Below are 16,177 nucleotides of genomic sequence, written 5' to 3'. Positions count from 1 at the left end.
CAACATTAGAAAATACAAAACAAATAGATGAACCCCAAACCGGTAAACAAGAAGTAGCTAGATTATATGCAAGATAAGATCATGATAAAACAAAATGGTTCAGAAAACCAATGACCTTCCCTCACATGAACAACTGTGAATATAATAATAGGAAGAAAGAAAACCATAAGATGAAAATGAAAGAAAAAAAGGCTTTTCGTAATCTCCTTGAACTGCTACCGAGCATATAATTAAAGGGTAAAACCTTGCCTATAGGAGACGAGTAGAGGAATAGAAAGGTAAAATTATGTAGTCCATAACTGCTTCATAGGCACTTAGACCGAATAAATAAATCCAGCTGATGTTGTTTTGTATCCCTAAGTCGGCAATGATGGGCAGACGTATAATCAAAGACATTCCAGCTATATTTAAAGAGCGTATCCAAATATATATTAACTTGTGTGTCATGTATTTTTCAGAACAGTAGATGAAGGTTATGAGAGATTTGATTGGATAAGCGACCATCTAGAAACTGTCGTCATTTTAGTTTTATTAAGCTGTACAAGTTTCAAAGTTATTTTGAAGTGTTTCCAATTATCTGATGTTTATATTTGTTATTTTTTATCGTTCAGGATCTTAGAAATATGTAATTGAAAACATTAATAAAAAATTTATGTTAAATTAATGTGTCTCTGCTTTTCTGGATTAGACAAGCTTCGACATAGGTTGTTCCTGGAGTTTTGCTGCGTTACGAAGTCATTGTAATCGTGTGAGTAAACACATGACTTGGTCCTCTGTTCAGCCAGTCTTGTACCAGATGTTACAGATCCCTATTTTTTGCCGTGCGGTCTTGTTGCTCTACAACGTTGGTTGCTGTAACCGGATAGCTGGTACGTGGCGTCAAGGCATCTTGCCGTGCCTTCAGCAAGCTCTTTCGTTACAAACTGAATGCTTCAGCTTTTCCTGGGTATGCTGATTTCAGAGAGTTATTAGTTACCATAAACTTACACAAACTCCAGCACACTCACAGTTCTGAGCTCATACGCCAGCATAAATTCTCGCATATACCATTCGGAGACGATTAAACTATGGTCGTTTTCTCACTTACAAGTCTATAATTCTTCAATAACCATGTTTATAAACTATTCAGTGAATGATACTCTGCAATTCTTGACATTGTGCATCAGAGTAGAAAATTTGATAATTTAAGTTGTTTTGATGTTATTTGAAATCAGAATCTGGTATAATTAACTCCGTTGATGTATACTATTTACCGAATCCTACTAATGTTTGTTTCAACTTCGACTCACCTGTAGATAATTATAATATAACCCTGATCTAGACAGATTTGTATTTGTTCTTTATTTCAGGAACGTAGACTGTCATTTGCATGAAATGCCACCTGTCTGAATCGATTTATTTCCTTAGCCTTTAAACAAAAAAGTTTTTCTATCGCAAAAAATATACTGTAAAAATAACAACTAAAAACAGGACAAAATATATTTTATAGGAAATTTATTTAGTTAAGTTCTGTTATTCTGTTATGCGCCTGATTCAATAATGTTTTCACAAATAGAAAAGTTGAGTGATAGAAAAAATACAATCTCGTCACTTCGTAGACTAATGAATGTTTTTCGGATATTTACACGATAAAACAACTAACTTTAAACTACTGATGTTAAATAAATTCTAAATTATTGTTTGATGTTCAGAATGACTTTTGTGTGAATCTTACGGTTATAGCAACTGAGTGTTCAGCTGTGAAGATATTATATATGGATGGCCGCAAGTGATACATATGTAAGTTAGCTAAATTTCGCAATTCGGCAAGAAAGAAGCCTCGTTTGCGAACGACTCACCCGTTTATTTTTTGCTTTTAGTTTTAGGAAAACATTTTGTTTGGTTAAATCTTACAACTCTTTGTGATGTTGGATTAAGAATTCATTTAAATTAGGGTGACTCACTGCTTAGTGTTATGTAGCAGCCCGAGAGGACTTCAGGTAGTATGGTCGGCAAGGATATGTTTGTAAACTGTTGAAATAATTCGGTGATGCTTTAATTGATTTTGTTATGAAACCCCGTTGCACGTTCTGTCATGTATGTTTCAACTCAAACTAATACGATACCTATGGCTATCTCATCTTTATAGTCGAATATTGTCCTCAGTATTTAGGATATGAAATTTAGCAACCCCGTCAGTCAGTCGAATAACTACAATGAAACTCTCCCATAATCTGATCCACCTCTTATATTTCTGGAAATAATAAATAATTCTGGTAATTTAAATGAAAAGCCGCGCGAAGTTAACCTTGTATGTAGTTAACAACCTTTGTTTCATTACACTAATGAATTTTGAATGCTCATTTGCGTTTTATCATACATTACAACTTTATAAATGTCAGTTACTGCTCATTGTGGTAAGTTTTTATGATCACAACAAAATTGTTGTGTTCAATTAAATTATAATTGTATTTAATTACACTGAATAATGTTCATTATCATTATTGATCTTCTTTTACTTGTAGGCTTTCTTTTGGTTGAGAAACTTATTCATATTTACCAGCTGGATGTAAAGGCTGCCAAAATCACGTCAGACAAACGTAGTATACCTGAGATAATACGCTACCTGAAGACAACTCGTTCTCAATTCTTTAATCAATATATTGTCATCTGTGACTCTGTCACTGTTACACGAATACTTAGACAGGTAAAGAACTAACTGTTATTCCTAATTTCACCACAACACTCTTTGCGAAATTTATGTTAAAAATTTGTTATATATCTCTCCGCATAACCCTCATATTCACTGAGTCGATGAGAAGTCAAGTGTTTTTCATTACTCTGGGTCTTTAACAATATTTAATTTTCAAAGGACAATTTCATTTATTCGATCATAAATACCGAAAGGTATTAATGAAAGATGTTATGTAACTATCGACAAATTTCTTTCGATGGATTCATATCTCCCCTGTAGAGTAGAAAAGACAACGCCAAACTATCACGTTCATGTAAATCTATAGTGGAAATCTAACAAGCTATTGTAAGAGGTTATTTCGCCGTAATATTTTCTCTAAATACGTATCTTACGCCAATTTTTAAATTTCACTATATATTTATTATAACCCGCATGGAAGATTCAGTTTCGGTAAAACGACAAAAGATTTTTCCTAAAATTACAAATTACTTAATATTTTATATGAATTAGTTAATGTACACATTAAATATATAATTTTATCAAGGGAAAATATTACCTGGAAAGGTATAAATGATGCAGTTGCTATTTAGACATTCTATAAAATTTTAGGTAGTATTTTTAAATGTAAAACTACATAAAACATGCAATATGCCGTCTCTACATTACTTTGTCATAAAACATGGATACGTTTTTGAATGTGAAAATATTTTTAACGCAAATATTATTGCTAGTTGTTCGTTTTGCTGTATTACTGATAGTTTATTTTGTTTTCCAACTCATTTCAGGCTCTATTACTAAGTATGATGTCGTATCCATATAACTGGTTAGTAGTCAACATGGTAAGTACTAATTATTTCTTATACAAATGCATTATACAAATACATTGTTATCCCAAAGGAATCAACCTCAACCCATTCTCCGTGTATGCCTTATATCAGTATAGTTATCCCATATGTTTAAAATATTTTCCTGTCTTATACGATATAAAGAAACACCTCTTAAAACAACTAGATAAAATGCCTAGATTAGTTCAATATGCTCGGGACTTGTTAAAAACATGCTTCAGTTTTTCTAAACTTGAATAAGTATAATAACGATGAGCACACGCGCACTTGTGCATGATGAACAAAATGAATAATAATGATTTCAAATTTTGGCACAAGGTCAGCAACTTCAGGGGAGGGGCCAAGTAATCAATTACATCGGCGTCAGTATCCGACTGGTACTTGTTTTATCGACCGCGAAAGGACGAAAGGTAAAGTCGACCTCGGCGGAATTTTAACTTAGAATATAATGATAATAATAATAATAATAATAATAATAATAATAATAATAATAATAATAATAATAATAATAATAATAATAATAATAATAATAATGATAATAATAATAATAATGATGATGATAATAACAATAATGATAATGATAATAATAGTAGTAGTAGTAGTAACAATAATAATAATAATAATAATAATAATATAATAATAATAATAATAAAAAAAAAATAATAATAATCATTTCTACTGGAGGTATAAGGCCTCAAATTTGGGTGGGAGGGGACCAGTTAATTACATCGACTCCAGTGTTTCATTGGTATTTAATTTATCAACCTTGAAAAGATGAAAGGCAAAGCCGATCTCGGTGAAATTTGAACCCAGAACGTAGCGACAGAAGAAATACCTATTTGGTCTTGGTCGAAGTCTTTTGCATCAAAAAGAACCAAAGCATGTCCTTTCGTGAGGGTTTCTAATCTTGTTAAGTAACTGCTTAGCACGAATCAGACGGTTTTCCTGTGCCCTTGAAAATCTGAATTGGCCTCTCTTCCTTACATAAAATATGTATTGAATGTCCTTGTGCGCCACAGTTCTGATAGTCCACTCCCGCACCTGATATTGTTTGGAGACTGCACAAATGCATGTCTTCTGATTTCTTGAGTTAGCTTTTTATTTGCAATACATCGGTATACTTCCCTCTTGAAACCTTTTAATTGGTTTGAAGCAATGTACTGATAATTTCGTGTCCCCAAATAACATACGGACCCTCTACATTGTAATAATCAACTGATTCCGTTCTCCGTCACTAAAACTTGCGTTTAAATTGGTAAAAATTTAGGTCATACCTACTTGTATAGCCTCAGATCGCTCCTAATCAAGTAGACAGACCTATGTTTAAAAGCATTTTAGACATGTGTAAGCAATCCAAGCGGTCGAAAGAACAATATGTAATTTATCCTTCCCTCTCATAAAGTCAAGATTTGAAAGCAATTTAATTCTATATCTATTTAGAGACCCAATCTAGTACACATTTCTAGTGAATTGTGACGAAACATTGAAACCCGAACTTGTAAACCACAGAGAAATCTTAAAACATAAGTTATTGCATCTTCATATCATAAAATTCGAAGTAAAGTGCATCAATATTATCTACACAACTTCAGAACACATTCATACAGCAGTCGAAAATGAACACCAATAACTGATTATTAAATATTCAGTTCAGAATTATTGATTACACTAAATTTATCATTTGCATCACCTTTTGTAATTGTTTTCATTTACTTTTCTAGGGACTGGAGGAAGTAGATTTGGATGATCTAATTCCGGCGCATCCTAATGTAACATTGCTTCAGCTCATGGTAGACCAAAATTCGTCCCAATGTACAGAAACTATGTTAACCGATAAAAACCTGACCTTAGCTGATGCAATACTTCACGATGCTTTTCTTTTATCGATGGAATTAATGGATTCAACAAATGAGAACTTAACAAAAGTCGAATCTAACTCTACATTAGCGTTACCAATACAAACGGTGAGAACCTTTATCATTATTTGTTACTATAAATATTGTTTTTCTCTTTACCGTTGGTTTAAGCAAATGACGCAATCTGCGGGTATGTAAGCTATAAAATTCATACTTATTAAAAAAAGCATAAAACAAAATAGAATAAAGACATTAAAAACACAACATAATTAAAATCACAAGAGATGTGCAGTAACTATATCTGAAGATCGCAAGTGGATACTTTACGTATTCAATTTAAAAGTTATTCTCATACAGATATAAATGAATTAGTCGTCCCGTACGAATTGCCTCTTTTATCATAGTAATCGGAGAGAAGATGAAGACATCTTTGACATTTAAAGGCTCATTTAGTCTGGTGTGGTCAATGCAGTGACTGTACAGATTCTGCTTCAATTGGGTAACTCTACTGGGTAAAATATTCTTTCGCCCCCATTCAGTATAATAGAGACCGATAAAATAAGTACTAGGCTTACAAAGAATGAGCCCTGGGGTCGATTTGTTCGACTAGCGGTGGTGATCCAGCATGGCCGCAGTCAAATGATTGAAACAAATGAGAGAATAAAAGAATAAAGGTTTTTCTTATCCACATAAGAACATTCACTTTACTATTTTTCTCTAAGGACAAAAAGACTACTCGCAGCCTCAGGTCGAATTAAGGCGATCAACTTTTCTATGATTCCAAGGTGTCACTTCGCAATCATATCTGCAACTCTCGTTGTTCGAATCCTCTTATTATAAATTATTGATCAAACACACCTCATCACTGATGGCGAATCAGTCTGAACATACATATCGCGCAACCTTCTTGTTAAAGTTACGCTCTTCAGCACAGCAGCCAGTTTGTTTACATTGATGTGATTGTAATCATCATTCTTCCTAAACCAAGCTGCATCTCCCACCTCAGTAATACCTATTTCTAGGACAACTCTCGAAACTATTCTACTACTATCACACTATAAAATGCCCTTCTCGATTTGAAATAAATAACAATTTCCTTTCCGCAATAATCTTCATCATCGCAACTGTTGACTTTCCAAACTCGTCTCCTAATCTCACTCCAGTTGCTCTCTCCCTTATATAATTTCATGCAGTCTGGATCCCCCCAGTGATAGGTAAGTGGCCAACCAGTCGTCCGTACTCTGAAAACAACTACTTATATCTTCATGTCAGGCGCTGTTTCTGTCCTTCAGGTCTCTTTTATAAACACCAGGAAAGCAAATCAAGCTTTTCTTAGCCACAATTCCGATACTGTCCTTTATCATCAGACTATGGCAATTTGTTAACCCTATAGTTAACTATAGTGTTACGTCTCCAGCCTGAACAAGTTATGATATAAATTAGATTCTCGGAAGCACAAGTGAAGTTGGTTTTAATTGTGAACTCTTCTTGTTTGAATAGGATTACATACATACATATACACACACACACACACACACACACACACACACATATATATATATATATATATATATATATATATATATATATATATATATATATATGTATTGGCCTGCTCGGTTAGCCAGCGGGGTGGCGTCACTTGAAGGCTAAAAACAATGCAAAGCGCATTGTGACCAGCGATGTGTAGCAACATCTGATAGCCTGGTCGGTCACGGTGATCACGGTGATGTATATATATATATATATTATATATATATATACAAACATATATATATATATATATATATATGTATGTATGTATGCGCGTGTATATCTGCACTCGTATTTCCATGTATACATGCGCGCGCGCACACACATATATATCTGCTGAGTAGGTAAAGTATTTATTTGCAAACTGTTACAAGTTTGATCTTAGAACCATATGATCTAAAGCTTCTTTTTAAATGTTTTTGCTACTACGATGACGTTTATAAAAATAGATATACAATTTTCTATGAAAAATACTAATAACACTTTCGAAAACTGTGTCATAGGTTTTTCCCCAATGATTCTAAATGAATTCCATACAAAATAAGACAAAGCAATAAAAAAGTTTAAAATAAAGTTGAAACGTAATAAATATCAAGAAAATACTAGTAAAATAATTTTAAAATTTTAAGCAAAATCAATTGTTCATACTCTCAAGATATGCAATTTCGATTAATAGTAAAAAATGCAATCGATAAAAATTTAAGATCTTTCCTAGTTGCATATGAATGATTTCCTGTTTTTCTTTCAATATAGACGTCCCTAACGTAAATAAATGTTTATGAAACGACAGTAATTTATATAAGCACTTATACCACTGATTATGAACTACCAAACACATGGGAATGCACAGTATACATTTTGCCAATTTAATCACAGATATATACATATGCCCAAGCATACAGGCACTGAAAATACTATAACGAAAAATAAATGCATGATCCCCACACACAAACACACTCACATACGTACGTATGTTTAAATATATGTATCGTTGCTATTATGTTAAACTGTCGCATGTCCACATTTGGCCAAATGCGTGTTTTTCAATTTTTCTTTTTCTTTGCGATAGCCAATTCTTTTGGCCAAACTATCGTAGCTCCAGCTGCTTCAGATGCCAAGATATCAAGAATTTTGCTATGAAATGGTTTTTTGCTATGAAATGGTTTTGCGATGAAATGGTGAAACTATGCTTCAGTTTTCTCAAAAAGCAACATATTGCATTTACGAAACTTTTGCATAAAAGCAATGATATGCTTATGTAAATATGTATATTCATACACTCCCTCTTTGAAGGGTTTGCAATCTAGGAAGAGGACACATCAACCATGCAACTGATGCACAAAAGAGACAGAGATGCAGGGAAATGTGACAACCAATGCAGACTTTGTGAAGTCCACACTGAAGATATCACCTACATCATAAGCAATTGTCCGTAAATGTCAACACGGTATTATTTACCGATCAGAGATGATGTTGTAGCTAGGACACTCTCTAATGAAATCCGTCGGAAGGATAATCCCGAGGACAAAGAAACAAGAACCCATTTTCAAGAGAAGCCTTAGTTAGTTACTTTTGAAGTCTACTTAGAAATGCTAGATGTTAGTTTTTTTGGCAAGAAGCAATACAGTGATTAATAAAAAAAGCTAAACTTGACGCAGGCAAGATCACTCAACTCTAGCATCAATCCTTCATCGTCAGCGTGTAGACTTTTCAGTTCCCCCTTCTATATAATTCTACAAAATTACGATTTTGTCTTTGTATACTTCATTCTAAGATTTCATTGTGATAATTTTTCATCGAGTATAGTATTTCTTGCTGCTTTCACTACAAAAAGAGATTCCTTTTTGTTTGTATTTGTTACAAATGATTAACATACGCCCATACACACACACAAACGCACATACATGCATGCACACATGTATACATCAAATGCAAAATGATTCAAATAACCACAACGGTGAAACGTACGTAGGGAACAGATTATATAAATTGCTTGTCATAATTTCTCCTACATTTCTCCTATATTAATGCAGTATATGGGGATCAGACAATAAGTATGGTTCCAGAAATTCTGAGCCAGTAATTATAGCCCAGAAGGCAAGCGTCGTCCTGGAAAATCTGTAGAGCTCGACGATGGCATCCTGCAAACACTGGTGGGACAAAATATCATCGTAGCTGTTGAGGAACTAGCAGAGAAGCTTGGAGCTAGTCATTCAACGGTCATTCGAGTTGGTGCTAGAAGAAAAACGATTATCTTTGGTTTTAAAACGAAAGGTGTTCTCACACAAGGAATGCTCGGCCACATAACTAGTAATACTACTAGATACTGTTGTTACTAAGCAACTGTACAGAAAGCAAACTGGATGTTGATAATCTAAGTGGAGCTCTAAACTGAAGGATAGCAGTCGTACATCTAACTGTAGACAGAAGACAAACTATTAGGTGCTGGATGCTGGCTTTGCTGGGTGGAGGTACTTATCTAGGCTTTGAAAACAACTTAAGGACACAAGAAGTGTGTCAAGTCCAACAGGAAACGTTGTTTCTTAGGGGCTAAAAGTAGCATTCTTCCCTTTTATGGGACTGTCACATTAAGTTCAAAACATACTATCACTTTATTGTGCTGCTACTGCATAAATCTCTCTGAGAGATTTAGAAATATAGTATTTCTATTTTCAAAAATCCGTGAATGTATTTCACTTGAAATATATATGTTTTCAAAGGCGGATAGGCGTCGACGGCTAGCAAGCCATGTTACTCCAGACTGATGATGAGCTATGACTCTGAAACTAGTCTCTGACTGCTGGCTTTGCTGGGTGGAGGTGCTTATCTCCATTTTGGAATCATAAGGAGACAGGAAATATGTCAAGTCCAACAGGAAACGGTAATTCAAAGGGGCTAAATAACAGTAGCATTCTTCCCTTTTATTGGGCTGTCACATTAAGTTGACAACATACTATCTCTTTATCGTGCTGCTACTGCACAAATCTCTCTGAGAGATTTAGAAATATATTATTTCTAGATACCCCGCAGTCAACTATCACCCAATCTCACTCACCTCCCATATCGTTAAAGGGTGGTGAGATGAAGGATAGCTGGGTTCGTAGAGAGCTACAATCCGCCAAATACAAACCAGCATGGCTCTGACTGCGGCAGGGACTGTCTAACACAGCTCTTACCCCACATCGATGATGTCCTTAAAGCCTTGGGATTAAGTTCGAACTCTGAAGTCATATATCTTGACTTCAGCAAAGCGTTTGACAGAGTTAACCACAATATCCTACTGTTAAAATTGTCAAATGCTGGAATCCGTTGAAGAAATACTACACTGGATTGAGTATTTCCTGGAGAACACAACACAACATGTTGTGATCGGTAGAATGCATTCAAGCCCAATAATATTCACCACTGGTGTACCTCAGGGAACTGTTTTCGGTCCGCTTCTTTTATAGTCTATATAAAAGACCTTTCCAGCGTCATAAAACACAGCAAAGTGAAAATATTCACTGTTGACTCCAAACTCCAGGAAATTCTCAATGGAGAAGACCGAGCTGAACTCCAATCTGATCTACATGCTCTGAGTCAATGGGCAGACAAAAACAAAAGGCAATTAAACGTGGGAAAATTTGGGCTGATGCATTTCGCAAGAAAAAAACTATGCTAAAACAGCCACACTCTCTTCCTTCAGGGGAACCACTCACAACATCTAATAATATAAGAGACCTAGGAGTAATTGATGACAACAATTTCTGCTGCAATGCCCATATAAGGTCGATACAGCCCGTAGTATAAGCTTCTGGATCCTAAGAACTTTTCGGTCCAGAGACAAGGTGTCATCATTCGTATTTTCTCCTCCTTTGTACAGCCACACCTCGAATACTTCTGCCCCCTGTGGTCTCCACATACAAAGCAAAACATTTCGAAAACTGAATCACCCCAGAGAACATTCACTAAAATAATTAAGGGCATGGTTGATCTCGATTATTGGGACCGCCTTGAAGTATTGAAACTCGATTCTCTCCAGCGCCGCCGTGAGCCATACATCATTTTCACGTTGAATTATAGCCGACCCACCAGCTTTATGCAGATTGAAGTGTATTGAGGTTAAACGCTTAACACATCTAATATATAACCCTACGCAACTTATCTCATACGTTAAGTTGCAAAGGGTTATATTTTAGATGTGTTAATGGATTAACCTCAATACACTTCTATCTGCATAAAGCTGGTGATTCAGCTATAATTCAACATGCCACCAGACACTCATGCACAAGTTACGTACATTTGCACAAGTTTTACATAACTTTTAATGTTTACAGCCTAAAAATAAAGGCACACACTTATGGGTAATCTTCCATGTTTAACTAAATGCAATCACTAACATAAGTTCTTCAGTAAACCTTGTAGAAAACTCCTCCTTCCATGCATCATTTATTTTTAAAAAGGCTTAATCAGTAGCATCAGCAGAATGATTTCCAATCTGTACTTAAATATTCATAAAATATCTGTCCCCTGTTTTGTTAAATTTAAAGTGAATTGTCAACAAAACCATTCTATTTATAATTGATAAATACTCCTCTCTAATCGTATATAGAGTAAGTCATTTGCTTACCTGGGGTAAAAATAGTTTTGGTTGCATGCATGATAATCTAAATGTTATTCTTCTATAACAATATAAGTTTATATCATTATAAATATTTAGAGATGGAAGGGCAAAATTCGACAAGGTCAAATTTAAACTGAATAAATCTAGAGTCACGTTTATTGGTAATATTTTTGAAACCAAATAATGTCTGTTACCATCATTTCGCTGTTTGTAAAGTTTCTAATGTTGTTATGGAGTTACTTGAAATTTTCTTGCTGACTAATGCAATCTCAGATTTAGCTGCAAGGGTAATTCAACCTGCTGGGTTTGGGTAAACTATTCTTTATCACTTTTATTTGTAATAAACGTCTTGCATTTTCCTATACTTCTAGTCTTTTGTCTAATTTTAGGATATGTTCTATCCATTTAAATCACAAATTTTAATATCTTTTACGAATATAATATAAATGCAGCACTTCAGGCACAAACCCACCAGTATGATGTAGAAATCTCCATCGACTACAAGTGGATCTTATAAAAGCCTTGAGCTTGGAGGTTTTAAAAGTTTGCCAAAATACTCAGATGCTTGACAAAATGCAAAAAGCTCCAGTTTTGGGTTGTTTCGAATCATAGTGGAAACTAATTTAAGGATTCCTAGGCCTAATCTTGTGAAAATAATTCCTCTAACTTCGCTAGTCGAATCGCTGCAAACAATTGCGTATTTTATTTGAGGCGATGATTGATAAACATACATTCTTTTTAGCTTTGCCATTATAAACTTCAAAACTATTCCGACATGAGTACATAGATACATAAACACACGTATACACATATACACATACATACATTCACAGATATATATATATATATATATATATATATATATATATTTATGCATATATTATATGTATGTATATATGTCTACATCTATCTATCTATCTATCTATCTATATATCTATCTATCTATCTATCTTTCAGTCTGTCCGTCTGTCTGTTTGTCCGTTGTCTGTCTGTCTTTTTCTCTCTCTCTCCCTCTCTCTCTCCATATATATATATATATTATATATATATATATTATATATATATATATATATATACATATATATACATATATATATATATATATATATATATATATATATATATATATATATTATGTATGTATATATACCAATATTCGTATGTTAGTGCACACACTAGCACATGAATTAATAAAATTATTCAAGTTGTCCTTCCCCAATTTCAACCATTTTGTCTCCGAAGTGCTGGTTTGAAGGTCATTTCGTGACAAATAATTTGCATTCGTTTTTATGATTATCTGTAACAAGTTTATTACTACCCGACAACTGGATGTAGTTGGCTGTGTTGATTGTCATCGTAACAAACTTTCTTATGTAGCCAAGCATTCTTGTAATATCAACAAGTGTAACGACTCACTGCACAAAACACTTGCAGACAAATAGAAACTCTCACAGACAATAATGAGCTAATCATTCGAGGTGCCAGTTCGGTTTGGCGTCGTTGTTGCCGATAGTATTCGCATGTTTCAGACAATTAAATATACTTAACCTGAAAATCGAAATTATTCTGATGGAAAAAAAAACCAACTTCCTACTCTTATTTTTCCGATATATTGTCTTAGTATCTCTCTCTGCTTCTTCTTTGTCTTTCTTCTACATTTTCGTCTTGAACTAAAACTTTATTATTTTGTTATTAAGTGACAACCTCGACTATAGGAACTCAAAAGGCCGCTGCATGACATTTTAAATGTCAAATTGTTTAAAGTATTTCTATTATCTAAGGAAGATGCGTCAAAGTATATGCTCTTCATTTGCCAGATATAATAGGCTACAAATTAGAAGAAATGCAATCGAATTCTTTTTGTAAAAGTAACCAGAATTAAATTATTTGAAGTTGTGCTATGTGAACATGGGGAAAATTAGGAAATTAATTAAAAGTTCTCCATTTTAAACAGTACATAGATTTAATCTTGAGGACTAAATACTGTTACAGATGTAAGCATCACACAATCTGACCAATTTTCAAATCTATGTCTGATCTACTTCCTCTAATGTGAATAGCCTGGTTACTCCATAAGTTGGTGTACCGTCTGTGTTTCCTGTGTCTATAATTTTGTCCTCAAGGCGCATCTTCGTAAAACATTGAAATATCAATTTTGAGGATATCTGGATAAGAATATACTAGTCAGAAAACCTAGTAGTTTGGATACTACGCATTAACCATGCAAAATATTCTGTGCACAGCTGAAAATGTTAAGATGAGTATTGTGAGATAATGATGCATTAATCAATTCACTCAGACAACTAAAATTTATTAAAGCGATTGAAAATTCTGGTGCATATTTACTACAAAACATTAAAATTTTGAGAGTCAGATATCAGCCATGGATACACCAGAGGACTAAAATAAAAAAGAGAGATACAAATTATGATATTATATATCTTTTACTTGTTTCTGCCATCGAACCGTGTCTATCCTGGGGCACTACCTTGAAGAGTTTATGTCGAACAAATCGATCCCAGTACTTATGTTTTTAAGTTTGGTCGTTACGAGGACGTGAACAAACCAACGCTTGTTGTCAAACGAGGTTGTTATGAGCACAAAAAATACATGCATATACATACCCACATGTATATACATGCACACGCGCGCGCACACACACACGCACACACACACACATATCGGGTTTCCACACAGTTTTTGTCTACCTAATTCACTCACGTGACGTTAGTTGACTCGGGGCTATTGTAAAAGATATTGTCCAAGGGATTGAATAGTAACGAACCTGAAACCACATTGTTGCAAAGCGCTCTTTTTAACCGCAAGCCAGATTAAAAACTCAGATTGCTTCACTTCACCTAAAACCTTTTTGTTTTAAGACTTCCTTGCTTCTATATATACGAGAAGCTTTATATTTTTCCTGTGAAACTATTCTTCACCTGAGAAAGGTAAGCAAAAAACTGATTGAGTTATTAATGAATCACTCGGAGATTTCTTTCATCATATTACATCTCATATCTGTTATTTCTCTTTAGACATTTACACCAACACAGGTACAGAAAAACCAATTTAAAAGCATCACTAAGTTTATCGATCTTCGTTATGATCTCAGTGTTTGAAATGTATAGGTCTCATCTTTCCTCTGTTCTCATCCATTACAAACCTCAGAAATTGTTAAGCCATAATGTGTTCAGAATACAACATCCGTATTTCAAACGTACATTTCTTTTATAAGTTCTATGACTGTTTGATCTACTTTGCAAACTAGACGTAATTTTATGTAATGGTAAAATCAATATTAATTTTTCAGCGATTATTTCGAATTAGCTGACATATATTTTCCAAATTCTGAATTAGCCAACATATAAATAACAAATTACCTCGCCTTGCAGATAATAAGTTTGTGGTAAGGTTTTGTGAGTCCACATCTATGAAATCCCTGAAGGAACAATAAGCGTTATCAAATTTAAGATAAGCATTTTTGAACATCGTCTGTCACTAGTGATTGCTGTGTATGTAAATCATGCTAATGCAATGGTTCCTATAGTATTCAAGTAATATATTACTATATTGTTGTAATATGAACTGCTAGAAGCAAACACACTCGTCAATAGTCATATACATGGCAATAAGAACGCACAGAATGAAACATATATATTAAAAAAACAAGCGTAGATGTATTTAAAACACATGTCGAAGAACTATATACAAAAATAGATGTTTTCTAAACAATGCGCTCTGTACATTTACTGAATCTCTCGTTCTCTCTTACTTTCTCTCTCTTTATCGAACTACGAAGCTGTCTGATTCTATATGCATATATATAATTGATTGAGTGTTTGCATAAGAATATCTCTATATTTATAATCACCCCATACACATACGAAGGAAACTTATGAATATACATATATTTATGAAAACGTTCATATACACACACGTACACATGCATACACACATGCACGCACATATATACAGAAAGAATTTTCACATAGCTTAAGAACAAGAAAACGCTATTTCCAGACACGTTTCGGTCATATTGTAACCTCACCAGGAAAGCATATTATTTACTGCATTTCTTGAAACGGTGATTTTTCTCTGCGTTAAAATATAAACACAGCTAGATGGATGGTGAACAATGAAGGATTACTAATCAATAAATAATATTTCGTTGATTTATTGTATATGAATGATGACGAATAGTCACACCCCAGGAAGGTTCTACATATGTTAAATGAAGAGGAAATGTTATAGCCCATTTTTGGGAATATTTGGAATATATGTGACAATTTGTTGTGTTTTGCATTCCAGGGAATAAAAATATTATACTGGTAAAGATATTTGAAGATATATTTCAATGGCTACTGCAGAGCAAAAGTTGTGCGAAATAATGGAATAGCTATAAATGAATGTTTATGCGTTTATGTGATTGACATGGGATATATTATATTTTATCCTGACGTGGCTCATATTGCCGTAGGTAGCGTGGACTATGATACTCGACTTCCTTTGCTGCCATATAGTCTGTTACTGCCAGCAATATTGTTTTGTTTAATATTTCTAATGTGGTTTTTTAAATTATAGGAGGTAAGACATGTATAAAAGCTATTTAAAGAGAATAAAGCTAAATTTTTAATAAAACAACAGCGTTAACTGCAAAAAGTAAGCA

The 16,177-nt window shown here is 33.9% G+C and overlaps 1 protein-coding gene across 2 annotated transcripts in view; it reads left to right on the top strand.

The window, feature by feature from the left end:
- Positions 1-16,177, top strand: part of LOC115218493 (glutamate receptor ionotropic, kainate 2) — a 265,940-nt gene that overhangs the window by 191,474 nt on the left and 58,289 nt on the right. For both annotated transcript variants that reach the window (XM_029788344.2, XM_029788345.2), the window contains exons 4-6: positions 2,505-2,686; positions 3,460-3,513; positions 5,241-5,483. In XM_029788344.2, the coding sequence (XP_029644204.1) occupies positions 2,505-2,686; positions 3,460-3,513; positions 5,241-5,483 (479 nt within the window). The remainder of the gene's footprint in view (positions 1-2,504; positions 2,687-3,459; positions 3,514-5,240; positions 5,484-16,177) is intronic.

This window comes from Octopus sinensis, linkage group LG13 (assembly GCF_006345805.1).
Source record: "Octopus sinensis linkage group LG13, ASM634580v1, whole genome shotgun sequence".
Classification (NCBI taxonomy): domain Eukaryota; kingdom Metazoa; phylum Mollusca; class Cephalopoda; order Octopoda; family Octopodidae; genus Octopus; species Octopus sinensis.
The sequence above is the reverse complement of the archived record's forward strand: the minus strand, read 5'-3'. Positions and strand labels throughout refer to the sequence as shown.